Source organism: Physeter macrocephalus, chromosome 5 (assembly GCF_002837175.3).
Source record: "Physeter macrocephalus isolate SW-GA chromosome 5, ASM283717v5, whole genome shotgun sequence".
Taxonomy (NCBI): Eukaryota; Metazoa; Chordata; class Mammalia; order Artiodactyla; family Physeteridae; genus Physeter; species Physeter macrocephalus.
The window spans coordinates 14,758,841-14,778,256 of record NC_041218.1 but is presented as its reverse complement, the minus strand read 5'-3'; the positions used below and the strand labels follow the sequence as shown (position 1 = coordinate 14,778,256).

Genomic DNA, 19,416 nt, shown 5'->3' with positions numbered 1-19,416 from the left:
AAGACCCAGTGCAGCCAAAGGCGAAAACAGAAACTTCTTTACTAATAATATTGGCCACACAGCCTGAGTACTTATTTTGTAGCCAAAGTAAAGACTGTGTTTATGTTATCATGTGCCATTAAAACAGTAAGAATGAACTAGATTCCCACGATGATGGTGGTGGTGAGGAGGAGGCATATCAAAACGCAAGGCAAGAATTAATCCTAATGGAAAGACATGGACTAAGCGAGAAGGGTGCTATGCTTGTATACTGAATATCAGTAATGTGCTGCATGCATGTACAGGCACATTTTCTTGTTTCTCACAACTTTGTGAGATTATCCATACTTCTCAGATAAGGAAGTAGATTCAGGTTATGTAATATGGCCAAAATTGCATGGCTGTTAATTGGTTTGGCAGTTGGACTCTAAAGCCATATCTTTGCCTTAAAGAATATCCTCCAGTTCATTTCTTTTACTCATGTTTGAGCAGATGCTATTTCTTGGGCATTGGAAATACAAAAATGGTATATAGATATCTTTAAAGTGGTGAGATATATATAAAAGTAATGGTCATAGAAGATACAAAGATGGCACAAAGGAGAGTATTGCCCTCTCTGCTTAAGTGTCTTAAGTGAGGGTAAGGTGTGGTGATTGATTGTTCACCAGTGCTTCACATAATAGACTCTTGAGTTGACTCTTACTGAATAGATAGACATACACTAGGTAGGTAAGGGAGGTAATGGACGGCATCGCAGGAAGAGGGAGCAGTACGTGCAAAGTCACAGAGGAAGAAAACAACAGGCTAAGTTTGGGAAACTAAATATAAGTGTAGATTTGTTGTGAAGTGGGAGAACAGAAAGAGATAGTTTGGAAAGGTACAGAGAGCCAAATTGTGGACGAAAATGTATTTTATACTTGGAATGCACTGCCGAAGCAGAGGTTGAGAAGTAATAGTTACACTGAGATCAGCTGTATCCCTGAATTCACTGAAGTAAAGGCAGGCAGGCTCAAAATATCTTGATGTCCCACCAGTTCATTTATGGTATGTTCAGAAAGCATTAGTTATACTCATATTGCCTTCGATAACTTACGTCTTTTCTGAGCATTTATACAATATTTTGAACTTTGGTACATTCTGCTTTTTATTCATGATCTTTTCTGATTCTCTCCAGGCAGAACGTGTTCATGAGTTAAATGAAGAAATCGGTAAATTGTTGGCTAAGGTGGAACAGCTAGGAGCTGAAGGGAATGTGGAGGAATCCCAGAAAGTAATGGATGAAGTAGAGAAAGCACGGGCAAAGAAAAGAGAAGCAGAGGTAACTAAATTCTTTGTGGTAATTTATAGAGCCTTAGTATCTGTACTTCCTAAAGAACATATATTTGACTAGAAATTATTGAAAAATTATTACTATTAAAGGAAATTTAAACCAGTTTAAAAATACTTAACTAGTTTGTGTCATACTAATGGGTTGTATATCAAAATTAGTGGTTGTTTTGGAATTTAGTCATTGATCTGTTGAAATTTATAACGAGTAAATGAAATTAACTAAACTAGCTAGTCATACACAACAGTCTCACACACAGTCCACACACATGCAGTCTTCATATACATGGTCACTATGATACCCCACCCCCTACTCCATGGCCCGTGCAACTATAGTATTCTCCCTTCTTACTTAGTACAGTCTGCTAACACATTGGGAGCCTCCTCTCATTCTTCCTCCACAGCACAGATCAAAATCTGATGTCCTGCAGACAAAGTTCTATTTTGTTTGGCCCCCCCCTGATATTTTTTAGAAAATCGAATGCCTTTGGATGAAAGTGTACTCTCCCCTTTACTGTAGTCTCCGTTGTTCCTAACTGTATCACACCTGGGTTTAATTTTTTCTTATTATCTAGCCTTTTAAGGCAGAAGCTTAGATAATTGGTTTATTTTTAAATTTTATTGAAGTATAGTTTATTTACAATGTGTTAATTTCTGCTCTGTAGCACAGTGACTCAGTTACACATATATATTCTTTTCCATTCTGTTTTATCACAGGATATTGAATATAGTTCCCTGTACTATACAGTAGGACCTTGTTGTTTATGCATCCTATATATACTAGTTTGCACCTGCTAATCCCAAACTCCCGATCCTCCCTCCCCACACCCCTTAGATCATTGATTTTAGACCATTTAATGCTGTAAGTTTTCTTCTAAGCATGATGGTAGCTTAGAAGTTATGAAACAGATTTTCATATGTTGTGTTATTTTCATTCATTTCTAAATATTTGTTAATATTGCTTTGTGATTTCTTTTTTGACTTGTGGGTTTTGAAGGCATGTGTTTTAGTTTTTACATATTTGGCTTTTAGTTTGTTTCAGATTTTTTTCTGATAATGATTTTAATTCAGTTCTCTTGTGGTCAGAGAACGTGTCTGATTTCAGTTTTCTTAAATATTGTCAATACTTGTTTTGTGGCCCTGCATATGGTCTGTCTTGGTGAACATTCCATCTGTACTTGAAAAGAATGATATTCTGCCTTGTTAAATAGAGTGTTCTATAAATGTCAATTGAGTCAAGATAGTTAATAGGTTTTTTCAAGTCTTCTATATCCTGTTGAGTTTTCTGCCTATGAGAGGAGTGTTGAAGTCTCTATAGTTGTGGATTTATTTATGCTTTTCATTTTGGCAGTTTATGTTTTATTTTGAAGCTCTGTTATTAGGCTAATAGACATTCAGGAGTGTTGTATCTTTTGATTAATTTAACCCTTTATTATTTTGACATGTCCTTCTCTGTCCCTGTTAATGTCCCTTGTTTTGAAATCTCCTTTATCTTACGTTAATAAAAGACTCTCCAGCTTTCTTCATAAGTTGAAGTTGTATACTATAAACCCTAGAGAAACCACTGGAGGGGAGAAAAGTTGTAACTAATAGTAGCAGTAAAATGGAATCCTAAAAAATACTTAATCCAAAAGAAAGGCAGGAGAAAAGGAACAAACAACAGATTGGACATATAAAAAATAGTGGGATGGTAGACTTAAACCCAGTGTACCAATAATTACATTAAATGTAAATGGTCTCAACAATCCAATTAAAAAGCAGAGATTGTGAGACTAGATTTAAAACAAAACAAAACAACAACAAAAAAACCCCACAAGACTTAGCTATATACTAGCTATAAGAAACCCACTCTAAATACAAAGACACAGATTAAAGGTTCTAGGCTGGGAAAAGATATACCAAGTAGCCATTCTAGATAGTTTTAATGTCTTAATATTAGGATTTCTTTAAATGTAGTTAATATCAATCCAGAAAATAAATACTGTGAATTTTAAAATGCACAAACTATTTTATAGCTAGTTTATTTCCCCAGAAGACTCTTGGGTAATGAAGCCAGCAATCATTATTACTTTCCTTCCATATATTGCAGTTTTCATAAAACTTCATATATATACACTTGGTGATTTACTAGTATTACCCAGTAGCTCAATATTGCTAGTCTGTTATGTATTATCAGTTGATTTTTACGTAGGACAGTGCATTAAAATGTTTACTTGCCTATTATAGATTGTGTTCAACTGTACGTAATAAGAAACTTAACTTACAATGACTGAACCAAAGAAGGGTTTTTTGTTTTTCTCATTTAATAAATACTTGAGGTTAGGAAGCCTGGGGCTGGTACAGTAGCTCCATGATGCCATCTAGCATACAGGCTACTTCTAGCTTTAAGTTCAGCCATCCTTACTATGTGGATTTATCTTTATGCTTATCAGTTTGTGGTAGCACTATGGCCACTAAGCCTAAAGCCTTTTCTCTATGCGTAAGTAGAAAGAGGAGGAATAACAAGGCACAAAAGTTGAGTTGACTCGTCTTGTGTGTTGTGTTTTCAGTTTTCCTTTTTAAAATTTTTTAATTTTGAAGTATTTTAAGAAAAGTTAAAACATTGTGTGAAGAATTCCCCTACATCCTTCACCCAGACTCTTCAACATTTTACCACATTTGCTTTATCATTTTCTTCCTACATGAGTGTGTGTATTTTAACTGTTTGACAATAAGTTATAAATATGCTGCCTCTTTATCCCTAGATACTTCAATGTGTATTTCTTAAAAACAAGGATATTTTATTACACAACCACAGTACAATTATCTGAATTAAGAAGTAACAATGATACAGTACTATTAATTAATCTGAAGACTTTGTTCAGTTTTTGCCAGTTGTCCCAATAATGTTCGTTTTCAGAAAAGAAAAATTTTTTTTTTTAAGATCCAGTCCAGGATCACGTATTGCGTTTAGTTGTTATGTTTCTCTAGTCTAATATAATCTGGTACCTCAGTCTTTGTCTTACATGATCTTGACAGTTTTGAAAAGTATAGGTTATTCTGTAAAATGTCCTTCCCTTTGGATTTGTCTAATACTTCTTTCTCATTAGATATTTGTTTGAGAGGAATACCACTGAAATAATGTTACAGCCTTATCAAAAGGCATATGTTAGTGGTTTGTTCATTTCTGGTGATGTTACCTATTTTTCCACTGTGAAGTTACTGTGTTTCCCTTTTGTAATTAGTAAGTGTCTTGGTATTGACATTGTAAGTATTCTGTTTTCCATTGTTTCTTGATCCACAGGTTATAGCAGCTGTTGATGATTTTCATCTGAATCTGTTGACTCCTTTTTAAAGAATTTTCCTATAGATTCTTTCCAGCAGTGTCCACTTATATCTCCTTAGCAAAAGCTACATGGAAGCTTGGAAATGTAATGTTTTTGGCTGGCCATGCTGCTGCCTCAAACAAAAATCAGAATTCTGTTAATAAGGAAAAAGAGTAGAGTGGATACGCAAATCCATTAATGTTTATTATTTCATTAATGAACTTAATATAAATAAAATGATTTGAGTACAAGACATCTTAATCTCCATAAGACACCTTTCATCTTTGTCTTTAGAGCTACTCTGTTTGATGGGAAGTCTTATCATTTGTATGCCCTGTCTGCATTTACATGGGGGGAAAATGATATGTGGGCAAGAAGGCAGTGGAAGGAAGCTGTAGTAGTATGGAAGACATGCATTCCTTTTCCCCAAGCATGGGCGACTGCTTCTTCCTTGATCCTTCACTGATGTATACTTTGGGGGTTGCTACATCTCATTTTTAATGAAAATTATAGAAAACAGAACATTGAGAAAACCTTTTAAGAAAGTTGTATCATGTTATTGTTATGGTATTTCTTGACAAAAGAGGCTCTGATCTTTCATTTCCAGTGGAGAAGTCCCTAGGACAAAGGATCGGGGTAATGGGGAATCTATAATATTCGTGACAAAATAATCATGCTTTTGTGTGTTCATTAGAAACATTTTTGATATAAACATAGTGTATTGTATGATTTTAATGCGGTTTATATGAACATTGTTTCTGTCACTTTTGTTTAGGAAGTTTATCGGAATTCTATGCCAGCTTCCAGTTTCCAGCAGCAGAAACTTCGAGTCTGTGAAGTTTGCTCTGCCTATTTAGGTCTTCATGATAATGACAGACGACTGGCTGATCATTTTGGGGGTAAACTGCACCTGGGATTTATTGAAATAAGAGAGAAGCTTGAAGAATTAAAGGTACATTGGTAAATTAATACCCCTCACTTTATCCAATATAGCCACTCATTCTTTTGATCTTTGTAAGTTGTCTTTTTGTGTAGTCATCTTGATTGTGATTCAAGACTATTCTTAACTGTGATTCTGTTAACAATTCATACTGAATAGTGTAGGGGATTGTAAATGGAAATACCAGCTTGTTTAATGGATGATATCTGAGAAACAGACTTTAAAAATCCTCTTATTCTGGGAGGAGGTACTATTTTGTCTTGGATACGATGTTGAATTAGGGAGGAACCCTGCAAACTGGGTTCTAAAATAATGCCTAAAATTTCCAGTGATACTTTTAAAATTTAATATAATATTTACTTTAAAGGAAGATTGAAAAAATGATCCAATATTTGAAATATTTTGCAGTTCACTAAATAGCAAACTTGTAGGACCTCTAGTTTTATGCTTTTGCCCCCAATTCAGAAAGGACTTAGAAACCTATTTTTTAAAAAAGGACAATCACTGTTGCTTAAATATATAGGCTGTTGTGAGAAAGGCAACACAGCTCTTACTCGTCTGCTGAGTTCTGAGAAGATAAGCAAACCCAAAAAGATATTTCTAAAGAGGTGAACATAAGCAGAGTCAATGGAAAGGATCAATTTACTTTTCAACAATCTGATGTGGCTAGTTTTTTAAAAAAATGGCACTGTAGCATTTTGTCATGAATTGAGGACTGTCTCAAAGATGGGAAACACTGGGAAGTGACTTTTTGTGCAGTTATCACTGAAATTAACCCAGGATCCATAGTTTGACATTAAATAATGTGGAATCAGAATCACCTAGACATGTCTCCATATTTGTAGTTAACTGTGAACTCGTCTCAGTATTTGGAGTAGCTAGGATGACCTTGGATAAATTTTTTGAAATTACAGAAAGAGTTTCACTATAGCAAATGATTGTTTGGCTTGAAGTTAAAACTCAAAAATGATACCTAATTGGGAACCTTTGCAAATATAGACCTAGCAACAACTGTTTAGCATTTCAGTGGTACTTTTTAAAAGCAGCAGCCTCAGGATTGTAACTAGAAGTCGACAGAAGACATTTCTATATTGGAAATCTTTAAAGAGTTTAGAATTTAGAAGACGTTAAGAGGAGAAAAATCTCGTGACAGTGACTTTGAAATATTAAGAAGTCATGGGGAAACATGAAATTTTATATGGAAGGGGGGAAAGAGTTTGGAAACCAGACTTGTAAGCTTAATGATTACCTGGCAAAACTTCAAAATGAATTCTTATTAAAAACTTTTTAATGTTAGATATGGTAAAGTTTAGCATAATGCTATGAATGGGCCCAGTAAATAATGCTTCTCATTTAGTATTATTTGAACTGTCATTGTTTTTTAAGAGAGTTGTAGCTGAGAAGCAGGAGAAAAGAAACCAGGAACGCCTGAAAAGAAGAGAAGAAAGGGAGAGAGAAGAAAGGGAGAAGCTGAGGAGGTATGGAGTAATTAATTGAGTAGTCCAAATATCTGAAGTTGAACATCGCTGGTTCTAAAAAGAGATGTGATTATACAAGGTTTTAGATGTTAATAAATCTGGACATGAGAAATTTCTGTTTACTCTTAAAAATATTACCATGTGAAACAATGTTTATTCAAGTATGTTAACTTATGGCTGTTTAAGTTAAGGAGATTTCCTTCAAAATGTATGGAAGAGGGAATAAAGATTGCTTCACATCTGTATGTTTTGTAAGATTTATATAACAAGGCCCTTTTCTAGCCCTCTGATTTTCATAATGGGCTAGCTTTGTACCAGGCTGGCATGGAACTATTTTATGATATATACTTGTTGATATAGAAGGTTTGGGTATTTTTTTGTCCGCTTCTTTCATTGATTATTTTACGTTGTACTTGATTCTGTATTTCTTCAATTTAGGAGCTATAAACTATTAAAATTTTTATTCATTTATTAATAGCTAAATGTGCACAATTCTTTTTTTTTTTTTTTTTTTTTTTTTTTTTTTTTTTTTTTTTTTTGTCGGTACACGGGCCTCTCACTGTTGTGGCCTCTCCCGTTGCGGAGCACAGGCTCAGCGGTCATGGCTCACGGGCCCAGCCGCTCCACGGCATGCGGCATCTTCCCGGACCGGGGCACGAACCCGTGTCCCCTGCATCGGCCGGCGGACTCTCAACCTCTGCGCCACCAGGGAAGCCCCACCATTCTTTTTATATTGACATATTAGTTGATAAAATCATTCTTCATATTTAGAATGTTTACATGTTCTGGGTCACTTTTACCCATTGGCAGCAAGTTGTGTGGCATCATGTTTATAAATTCAGCAGTTTTCAGATGGAGGGGTATGCCACAAAACATTTACCTGTAGTTCTAACTTAATAGTGTTCCCTTAATTGTATTACGTATCTCTGAAATTTAAATACCTTCTCTTCAGCAGATGTCCCTAAATTAATTAAAATCTTTGATAATATGGGACTAGGTTATGTCAGCTTCTAAGCTTTGATCATGTTACACTCAGTCTATTTCAAGACATTTAAACTGACTTCATTTGTGTTACATGGCTTGTAACAGGTAATCTTTTTTCACTGTAATGACAAAACCAAACCTACATATGGACATGTTCCTGTTTAGAGGAACTGCTGTCATTCTTCCGTTGATATATATGTTCTTCATTTACTGGTAAATTTTACCTCAGAGCTTTATCTCTGTTCTCTTTTGTGTATGCTAAGTTTCTGTGGGAATATTGTCCAGTATTGTAATATTTAAGACAATATGAATGGTATTTGAAATCTCAGTTTAAGTTAAAATTCAACAGAATATAGTGCCACTAGTATAAACTATTCAACTGAGGTGATAGTCAAATGAGAAAAAAAATTCTTTGCAGGACTACATTTTCACATATGTAAAGATAATGAGAAAGTACATCACATCTTACTCCTTTAATGACAAATGGAAAATTGCCTTTAACATTGGTTATAAAATGTTAACACTGTTTCAGAAATGTTTAAAAAATTTTTTTTAAACTATCTGTGAACTTGAGGACCTAAGTATGGAAGATGAGGAAATTACTAGTAAGTACAAAGTGACACACAAAATGGGATTCCAACTATGGTATTGAAAAGGATAATGATAAAAATTACTGTCACTTGATGCTTACTGTGTGTCTGCCACTGCACTAAGAATTTACCTATATTCATCTAATACTTGAAAGCCCCCTGTGAAATTTTTATTACTATCCCTCTTTTGCAAATGACAGACTAAGCTGAGGGAAGATACATAATCTGCCCAGGCCACACAGATAGTGAGTGATGGAAACAGTTAAGATTTACATCAGGCTGAATCTGAAGTCATGCTGCAACCATGGTATATATTCTCCACCAAAAACCCCCTGTGACTTCCTATTAACCGTAATATTAGCTATTACTATCTGTTGAGCTTTAATTGTGTGCTATGAAATATGAAGAGTACTTTATATAAGAGTATTGTGTGTCATATTAAGAAACACTGTAAGATTGAATTGAGTGTTCTAGGGATTATAGTATGAGGTGATAATTACAAAGCATTGTCTCACAGATTAGAAATTTTATTCTGTTCCCAGAGGGAAAGAAGAAATGACAGAGATACAAATAACAAAGAATTTTTTCCAGGTTGGGAGGTGGTTTTTGGAGATTTAGTGAGTTGTGTTGTGTTTTAGTCTTCTAGGAGCGTATTCTTTTTTTTAGAGCCAGGTAGCCTAGTTAAGCGGTATGCCAAAGTGGGGAAGTCTATAAAAGTTTGTGGTGCCTTTTGGAAAAATTTGTGTACATACATACAAGCCTTATATTTATAAAATTAATATAAAAATTAGAAATGAGGATGTAATTTTCACAGTACATTGTACCCTTTCTTCCTTTTTTATAGTTACTTTTCTAAAAATAGGTTTTTTTTTTTTTTTTTTAGGTCTCGATCACATAGCAAGAATCCTAAAAGGTAGGTATTATACAAGATAAGTTTTGAAGCTGTGTTTTCCAAAGGTAGTTTTTATAGATTAAATATCTTTCTTACAATGAATGAGAATTAATGTAATTAGTACTCTTAATTCTTTTGTAGCTCACATTTGAGCAGTGTCATTTGAGAAGTTGGTCAGAAGATACTCATGAGCTACAATTTAGTTTTATCAGAGTAAAATCACAAAGTGCCCTGGAGTTATAGAGAAAGCTAAAAATATTTCAGAATATTTTATTAAAAATCTTCTTTAGAAGCTCAGAGTAAACATGTGATGGGATTTAGTTTTTAAAAATCAGTTTGGGTGGTACATCTAAGAAACACATTCTGAGAGGTTGTACCTGTTCAAAATATAAATAAATAATTGGATACATTTTGAATGAGGGAATCCATGGTGAGTCAATTAAGGGGGAAACTAAAATGTTTAGTTTGCACCCAATCTAGACTTTGAGTTTATTAATTCTCCCCTTGTACAGTGATCCCAAAAAGCTTTAAAGGGGCATTTTACGGCCTTAAAAGAGGAAAGAGGACAAGATAACACTTTGTTTTGACCTTTGGCACTAATGTTTGTGGGCTTTTTGAAGCCTTTTTTTTTTTTTAAATACAGTTTTTACTAGTTTCTGACAATTTTTCTCTTTCTAAGGTGAGGAAACATGGTGCACTTCATCCTTCTTACTTCTTCACTTGCTGTCCTCTCATTCCTGTCCTGAGCCTTTTTTTTTTTTTTTTTTTAATAAATTTATTTAATTTTTGGCTGGGTTGGGTCTTCGTTGCTGCACGCGGGCTACTCTTCGTTGTGGTGTGCAGGCTTCTCATTGCAGTGGCTTCTCTGTTGCTGAGCATGGGCTCTAGGCGTGTGGGCTTCAGTAGTTGTGGCACATGGGCTCAGTAGTTGTGGCTCTTGTGCTGTAGAGCACAGGCTCAGTAGTCGTGGCGCACGGGCTTAGTTGCTCGGCAGCATGTGGGATCTTCCCAGACCAGGGCTCGAACCCGTGTCCCCTGCATTGGCAGGCGGATTCTTAACCACTGCGTCACCAGGGAAGTCCCCTGAGCCTTTCTCATGAGTCCATGCCTATGCAGAATGCCCTTTCTCATTTTTTTCAAATCCTACCATTCCTCTTATTCAAATCACATCTTTTTTGAAACCTTTTGAGTATTCTTGACTCTGAAGAGTAACTGTTTCCCAAGAACTTTTTCCCTGTAAACTAGAGCATTTGTTGTTATGAAAGAAAAACCTTATGTTTCTATTAGATGTCCCTTAATACTTTTTAGCATCTTTCAGCAGTATTTCTGCTTAAAACACTAAAAAACTAAGGCATTAAACAGAACCAGTTGTGTCACCTAATTTATATTGTTGTTGAGTTTTTCAATCCAGGATGAGAAGTAGAAATATTAAATGATGATACTGTTCTTTTTTTACCGGTTGGTTAATGCAAGCTTCTCCCTTTGTTGAAGAGAGATTTAAACTCTTTGTACATAGAACATCTTTAGATATTCAGGCCAGAAATTTAATTTCTACTACTCTAGTCCAAGCCACTTCTTACCTCACTATTTACAATAGCCTCTTAAGCAATTTCTTAATTTCTATTTCTGTTGTCCACTTTCCTTCGCCTCACTCTGTCTTTACACATCGGCCAGAATGAGTTTTTTAAAAAGTGAAATAAATCATATCAGCCCTGTCTTCAAACTCTCTAAAGGTATTCCATTTCATTCATAGGAGAAGTTGAAATCCTCACCATGGCTTTAAGTAGAGTGATCAATGTGCCCTAGGGTAGTTACAGTTTATTTCTTGTCTTACTTAGCATATTTATTAATAGCTCCCCCTTTCCCTCTGTATAATTTAATGTTGAGAGCATCCTGTTTTTTGGGTTTTTTTTTTTTGCGGTACGCGGGCCTCTCACTGTTGTGGCCTCTTCCGCTGCGGAGCACAGGCTCCGGACGCGCAGGCTCAGCGGCCATGGTTCATGGGCCCAGCCGCTCCGCGGCATGTGGGATCTTCCCTGACTGGGGCACGAACCCATGTCGTCTGCATCGGCAGGCAGATTCTCAACCACTGCGCCACCAGGGAAGCCCCGAGTGCATCCTGGTTTGAATGACAAAGTACTTGGTCATCCTGCTTGTTAGATTCCTGATATTACTCTGCCTTGCTAATTTCATTGCAGCCAAAAGGGTTTCTTCTTTTCTTTTGACATGTTGAACTTTCTCTCACCTCAGGGCCTTTGCACCCATGTTCCCTCTACCTGAAGCAGTCTTCTCTGAGCTGGCTGATTAGCTGATTTCCTTACTCTTCATTTCATCTTTGCTTAAATGCGATTTTATAAGAAAAGCCTTTCCTGCCTCTTCAATACAAAAGATGACCACCTTGTTTCGTTCTGCATTTTTACCCTTCTTAATATATCATTTCTTTATTCTCTGACCTATCTTTATTTACTGCCTACGTATCTGTGTAGGCCTCTTTCCGGAGTATAAGCTCCCTGAGGTTAAGGACTTTGCTTTATTTGCTGCTCAGTCTCCCCAGTGCCTAGAGCAGTGCAGTAGACACCCAGTAAATGGTTTTACTAGACAATTATTGTCTAATCTAGTAAAATGAAATTACACGTTGAGAGAAATAACTTGTTAAAATAGCTCAAAGTGAGTGATAAAAGAAAATATCATTTGATAAAAACTTGTATAGAATGAATTTTATCTTTTCCCTCTGTTTTCTTCTCAGAAATATTTAATTGTGAAAGTACTCTATTCAGCTGTGGTTGACACTAGGTCCACAATATGTCCTTTCTTTGAATATAATGTTAATATAAGCTGAATAGTTTCAAACATTAACAAGGTAATCATTTGAAAATCAACTCAGTTTGTAAATTACATCATCTGAATAAGGTGCTTTTGAACTTACTCTTCTCATAATTTGATTAAATACCTCATTCTTTAAAGTGACTTAATTTTTAAAAGAGCTTTACTGAAGTTTAATTTACACACCATACCATAAGTTTACCCATTTAAGTGTGCTGGTCCATGATTTTCAGTAAATTTAAAGTTGTACAGCTGTCACAATCCAGTTTAGAATGTTTCCATCACTTTTAAAGTGGCTACTAACAAAATTCATATCTTTCTTCCGTTGTTTTCCCTCAGATGTTTTACGTCCTCTATATATGCCATCCCCACCCATCCTGGCCGCAGACACAATGCACAAGTTAGTTTTGTGACCCAGTGGAGGCTACAGAAGTGTTTTTCCTTCTCTGTACACCTACAAATATTTTTTTTTTTGCAGTTTAAGTTCTCAAATGATTTATGCATGTTAATTTTTTTCTCCCCAATTTATGTACTACTTGAATAGAGAACTGTCTTAACTGTGTTTTGATTACACTGACAAGGCACACTGTGGGCATTTAAACTTATTTCAGTGGTCATAGAACCTTTCCAATTCAGTGAGTTAGTAACTTTATCCTAAACAGTATTCTTTCTCATGTGTTTCCTCCTTTCTGTCCATGTTCATCAGGTACGCACTTTGTTTCTAAAGTGTACTAAAAATCTTAGAAGTTTAAATGAAATAAAGTCCATAAAGCATCTAGATAATACAATCCCTGGCATGTAGTAGTGTTAGATTGTTTCCTTCATAAAAAATATTCCTGATGTAAATTTATACAACACTGATTGACCTCTGAGAACTAATGTTTAATTTTTATTTTGAAATTCTAATATGTAGTTATTAATATACCAGCAATTCATTTTAGCATAGATTTAGCTGATTTGAAATAGTATTGGCATTAAGTAAGGCTACTGAGGGTAAGGCTACTGAGGGATAGTTTCTCTTTAAAGAGGAGGCTTTAGTAAATGAGAAATGTAGTGCCCACAAAGCTAAAAACTAAATATCTTTTGTAGATCCAGGTCCAGAGAGCATCGCAGACATAGGTCTCGCTCCATGTCGCGGGAACGGAAAAGGAGAACTCGATCCAAATCCCGGGAGAAACGCCATCGCCACAGGTCCCGCTCCAGCAGCCGTAGTCGCAGCCGCAGCCACCAGAGAAGTGGGCACAGTTCTAGAGACAGGAGCAGAGAGCGATCCAGGAGGAGGTACTGAGGTCCATAGGAGGATATGGAACTACCTTTACAGTTTAGACTTGGAATACTAGTGGTTTGAACTTGGCATCTGCTAATTTGTACACATTTGTGTGTGAGTGTATAACATTTTTTTCCTGATTATATGGGTAGTTCAGAAAGAATATACTTATGAGCAAGAGTAAGAAATTGGAACCAATATGTGCAGAGGTTATTGCTTTTCTCTGCTTAGTGTGTCTTGGGGAAAAAGTACTTTATGGGCAAATAATTTTAGGTACCAATACTGTTAGAACTTTTCCAGTATGTATTGGTGAATTAGGGACTCTGAGAAGTCCTTTCATTAAGAGTTGTCTGACTGACTGTTTTCTAAACTTCTTTGAGCTGGTGTACTTTTTCAGAGCAGACACATTCAGTATATTCTTGTTTATTCTGCACTATAGATATGCATTGTTATATACAGTTAGTTTGGCAGGGCAGGTTCAGAATTTTAAGGAAGTTAGACGTCATTGGCATGAAAATTCAAAATGTGCAAGGAGAGCAGACCCAGGGTGAGGTATGTTTTAAGGACTTGAATATCTAATCAGGACAAAGGATTAGAATGTGGTGGAGCCTTAAGCACTCATGGTCTGTATAGACCAAGCTCCCCAAACCTCTCAGGTCCCATTATGGCCCTTAAGCCAGGTCATTTCTATGGAACAGAAACATTTTTTGAGTGCCTAGTATCTACTAATCTTAAGTTTTCTATGGATTACTCCACATAAAGTCCGTGATAAACTTTTAACAGCTTTCTGCAGATTTTTTTTTTTTTTTTCCCCCTCAGCTAGCCATTCCCCGAAACTGCTCACAAACTGCATTGGATATAATAGGCTCTTTTATTTATTCCTTATATTCTTGCCTTGTTCCAAGTAGGTTTCCTCCCCCACCCCCAGCTTTACTGAGGCATAATTGACAAAGTAAGTTGTAAGACATGTAAAGTGTGCATTGTGGTAATTTGCTCTACATATACATTGTGAAAGGATTCCTTCCGTCACCTTACATATATTTTTATTGTTTTTGGTGAGAACATTTAAGTTCCACTCTCTTAGAAAACGAAGTAGTTCTGCAGGTGACTTTAAATCAGTCATAATTGTATACTTTCTACTGTATTAGGCCTAGTTAAAAAAAAATAAGTATAATGTAGTTGAGCAGCTTTATTCAAGTGAGTTAGGACACAGGACTAATAACATCTTTGACAATAATGAGCATTAACAAAGTGCTGAACTGGATATCAGAGTAAATAATACAGGAGCTTAGATAAGGGAAGTACCAGAGTTTAAAAAAAAAAAAAATGGCTTCAGCGAATAGCCTAAAACCTAGAGTGGGTATAATCCCATTGGTAAAACCAGGTAGGAAAAAGATATTCTGGGCATTATAGGCAAATGCAGAGAATGAGCAGGGAATTCATGAGGGCAGAGCTCCGCAGAGTGTGATTCTAGGCCACTTCTCTCATTCTTGAAACTAGGCACACAGTACGGTGTCCAGAAAAATACATTAAAAAAAAAAACTTCATGAATCTTACCTGCACTGTAAATTTTAGGAATCATTTTGCTGGTTGATAGGTCTTAGATAATTTCTCTTGTCAGCGTGGCTACCTGTCATTTTTTTCTCATGTCTCTGGACTCTTAAATGTCATTTTTGGTGGTGGGGATGGAGAGATGGGCATGAAGTCTCCTCTTCTGGGACCTAGTCCCTAATGTTTGCTCTGTTAATGAAGATATATAGGAAATTTTTCCACCATACCACCTGACACCCCTCATCTAGTATTTTCAGCATGTTGTTAATAAAGAGGATTATTTTTGTAAAATTATTTCTGTTGTCAAGAGCACTTCTAATCTTGTTACTCAAATTACTTTTTCAAAGCAATATTTTGTTTGTTTGCCAAAAATTAGCAGACAATTGCTACTACAATCTACATTTACTGTATAAAAGAGAATATCAAGTTAGTTATTGCTACAAAGTAGTTGAGTTTAAATTTCAAGGTAAGCCCCAGTTAAAGGTCTTTTATAACTTGCCGTTCTCCTGCTCCAACTGTGAGATACATAAGTAGATTCTGCTTGTGGCCTTTCTGGGTAACAGTTACCCTTGGTAAATGAGGACCGTTCGCATTTTTCTGCTGCCTGCTGTGTTCAGACACATACAGTGCAGACTTCAGAGTCAGACTACTTGGATGAAAGTAGCCTTGGCCAAATTATCTAATTACCCCTACCCCTCCTGTCTTTCCTTATCTACTTAGTAGTTATCTACTTAGTAGAAGGGTGCCTGCTTCATCAGGATTATTGGTAGTTTGAGTGAAATACTGAGTGAAAACTGCTTCTGTAATAAGGACACTGTAATCTCTGGCAAAATACTAGTTGATACAGTTTGTTATTTCTCTGGGACTTACCAGCAATGGGTGTCCTTATTCTTAGGCATCATCTCAGTTGTCTCTCTTCATATTCCATTCCTACAAAGACATGGATAGGAATGTGCACTGTATGATTTAACACATTATTTTTAAATTAAGCTTATTAAAACCATAATTAAGTAGAATGCCAGAAGTTGACATTTAATCTTTCAGCCTTTTTGGTTTAATCCTTTTTAACTATATTTCTAAAACTGGGTAGTACTTTTTCCCCTGCCTTAGAAGTTGAAAGTATTACTTATTACTTAATCAGACCTCAGATCCTAATTCTGAACGTGGGCTAAGTGAGAGAATTATTATGTAAAAGTACCATGTCACCTGTGAAGAACCAAATAAATGTAATATGTTACTGATTTATTCTAGATGTTGAAGGTATAGAAGATTCCATATTAATTCTGATCCCCTAATGTCCTTTGGTTTCCTTTTGATTGAATCTCTGGTATGAGCTTATTACCTTTCTTCTTGACGTGGGTATGGGAATGGAAAGGTGGTATTAAACAGTTACAGTTAATCAAGATTTATTACAGTGTGATCATCTTTCTCTGTCTTCTGATTTTTTTTCTGTCGGTTGAATGAGCTAACTCAGCAGGAATAAAGCAGAGTTTTAAAATAATAAATGGTTGCTTAAAGCCATATCATTGAGTAGTTCTCTTACCTGAGTGTTGGCAAACTGTTGCCTGCAGGCCAAATGTGGCTCCACAGCCTGTTTTTATACAGCCAGGGAGCTATGGATGATGGTTTTTATATTGTTAAGGGGTTGACAAAACGAAAAGGAAGAGTATACCACACTCACATAACCTGCAACACCTAAAATGTTTATTATCCCTCTGGGCAGACAGCAAAGAGAAAAGGGTTCCTGACCCCTGTCCTAAGCCACTGATTTCCATCTGACTGGGAATCTACATTCTATTATATATTCTTAAAATACTGGATAACATCTTTAAGGTATTGTCTATATATTATTTTTATATTACATACGTTTGCTATGAACTGGAGAAGCTTTAGGGTTGCCTCTAAGATGATGAGAATGTCCTGTAAATCAGTTTGGCTTAATGGTTTTTGACCCTTAGCTATTTGTCTTCACCCATCTCCTTGTTTTAGTACCCTTATCAAATACAGTAGTGCTCTTTTCTTGGATGCATTCTGTATATCTTCAGCTAATCAGTACCTTAATATTTATCCGATTCTTTCATTTGGATTTTGGGTTTCCCAACACATTTTGCTCCTCAAATTAATATTTTTCAGATCCTCAAAAGAGAGATTCAGAGAACAAGACTTAGCATCACGTGACAGAGACAGGAATTCAAGAGACAGATCACCTCGTGACAGAGATCGAAAAGATAAGAAGCGGTCCTATGAGAGCGCTAATGGCAGATCAGAAGACAGGAGGAGCTCTGAAGAGCGCGAAGCAGGGGAGATATAATTAGCTGTGTACATATCCTCAATCCTTAAGCTTCCTCTGGAGTTACATACTATTGTTTAGTTTACAGCTGTTCAGGGTGACACAGTGAGCAGTTCCAGACACCGATCCAGCTAGGCTAGGTGTATAGCATCTAACTTGATCTGAACTTGTTTTCTTTGATGAAGCCTAAAACTACATCCATAGTTTCTGGTGAACTTGTAATACACTTCTGAAAGTACAGTTTTATATAATAAGATGCTGATGTCTTTATTCTTTCTAGTAGGAGTGATAGTGAATGAATTGTGTTAACTTGCCTTGGGATTTTTTGAACATTTGTAAAATGCTGTCTTCCCTTCTCGTCCAAAAAACAGCAACTTTGGGAATTTCTTTTTAATCCTTCTTCCTTTGACTCTGTATCCCCTGATACCTCTACTCTCTAATTGTAAGAGAAAGGGGTGCAGGGAAGCAATATAACTTCTGTTCTAAGGTTCTATTCCCATTATTAATTACTAGCTGATTACAGTTCAGAACATTTATACTGGAATATGTGCTGGAGAAATTTAAAATACTGGGAGTTTTGTTTGTCTAACGGTGCCTATTTTAGAGTGGGAAGTTGAACAGCTGTTGCATTACATGCTTTGCTTTTTATTGAAATTTTGAAATCAAACATGTCTTGGTTTTTCTGTTCTATTGAATAGCTACGTTCAGGATGTTTTGAGATGGGGGGGTGGGGGCAGGGACTCTTTCATAAGCACTTGTTTTATTTTGTGTGTGTGGAGTATAAAGATTACACCCTTATTGTAAAAAATAATAAAATGAAAATCACCACCACCATCGTTAAACTGTAACTTGTCTAGTAAATTGTCACTAGAACTACTTGCTGTGGCCATTTCTATTCTGTTACTAATAGTGCCTTACTGTGCAAGGCACCAAAGGAAATAAATATATACTTACAGATGCAAGATGAATTGTTGCTCCACCTGGGCCCTTGCTGGCTATATTCCAGCTACTTCAGGACTGTCTGTAACAACCGCTGTAGAGAAGGACCAGACCTGCAGAAGAAATTGAGTTTATTTGTTTTGTTTTTCTTCACATTGGGCAAATTGAAATAAAAACATGGTGTAACCAGTGTAATGAGACTAACGATTTCTGCATTGAAAAGCTATAAACCTACTCGTGTTTAAACAGTAGTTAAAACGTGCGATTCTTGAAAAACAAGAATATAATGAAATAAGGGTCTGTGAGTGAGTATAGTTAAGATCCTTTCAAGGACTATTTGTATCTTTAGCTCCGTAAGTTTAACAAATTAGATGTGACAGGAATGTAAGCCTCAGAAACTAAACTAATTTTAAGTGACATCAGATTTACATCTAAAGGGGACAGACCTCTAGTTCCCAGTTTACCAAGTTGTGCCTCATTAAATGAGGTTTTCCTGCCATATTTGGTTCCACACATTCAGTTCATACAAAGTTTTATCCGAGACCCAGCTGCATCAGTACCCATTTATTTTTGGTTGCTCAGAAATCGTTTTGTTATCTACTTTGTTCCTAGTGGTCTGTGCTGTTCTCTTCAATCCTTAAAAGCACTTTAGACTTAGTACCTTAGGGTGTGTGTGGAGTGAGGTCCAAAAGGTTAATCTGGTAGGTGCAAGGAAGGCTGTCTGTAACCTGACCCATCATAGTGATATATGTGGAGTTAAATACCACATATCTAAGTGGCCACCAACAAACAGGTCAGCAATAGCCAGTGAAGGACATCATCATCATCCAGGGGCTGGGCACCATGGTGGATCACCTCACCTGCATGTTCCTGAACTGAGTAACCCCATTTAAAAAGACCCTTTTAGAACAATTTTGTGGCTTAGATACTGCTAGTATTTGTTTTTGTTTTTAATTTATTTTATTTGGCTGCATTGGGTCTTCGTTGCTGTGAGTGGGCTTTCTCTAGTTGTGGCGAGCAGGGCCTACTCTTCATTGCAGTGCACAGGCTTC

At 36.1% G+C, this 19,416-nt stretch overlaps 1 protein-coding gene and 1 long non-coding RNA gene across 14 annotated transcripts in view; one reads left to right on the top strand and one right to left on the bottom strand.

Annotated features, from left to right (window-relative positions):
* LUC7L2 (LUC7 like 2, pre-mRNA splicing factor) overlaps positions 1-18,380 on the top strand; it is a 57,436-nt gene extending 39,056 nt beyond the window's left edge. For all 13 annotated transcript variants that reach the window (XM_028489695.2, XM_028489697.2, XM_028489696.2 and 10 more), the window contains 6 exons: positions 1,154-1,297; positions 5,386-5,562; positions 6,937-7,028; positions 9,486-9,515; positions 13,407-13,598; positions 17,269-18,380. In XM_028489695.2, coding sequence (XP_028345496.1) covers positions 1,154-1,297; positions 5,386-5,562; positions 6,937-7,028; positions 9,486-9,515; positions 13,407-13,598; positions 17,269-17,446 — 813 coding nt within the window. In that variant the 3' untranslated portion in view covers positions 17,447-18,380. The remainder of the gene's footprint in view (positions 1-1,153; positions 1,298-5,385; positions 5,563-6,936; positions 7,029-9,485; positions 9,516-13,406; positions 13,599-17,268) is intronic.
* Positions 13,605-18,467, bottom strand: LOC112067102 (uncharacterized). Its single transcript, XR_003679712.2, has 3 exons — positions 18,380-18,467; positions 16,006-16,065; positions 13,605-15,324 (listed from the first exon to the last, which is right to left on the bottom strand). It is a non-coding gene; the product is annotated as an uncharacterized lncRNA (long non-coding RNA).
* Between the last annotated feature and the right edge of the window lie 949 nt (positions 18,468-19,416).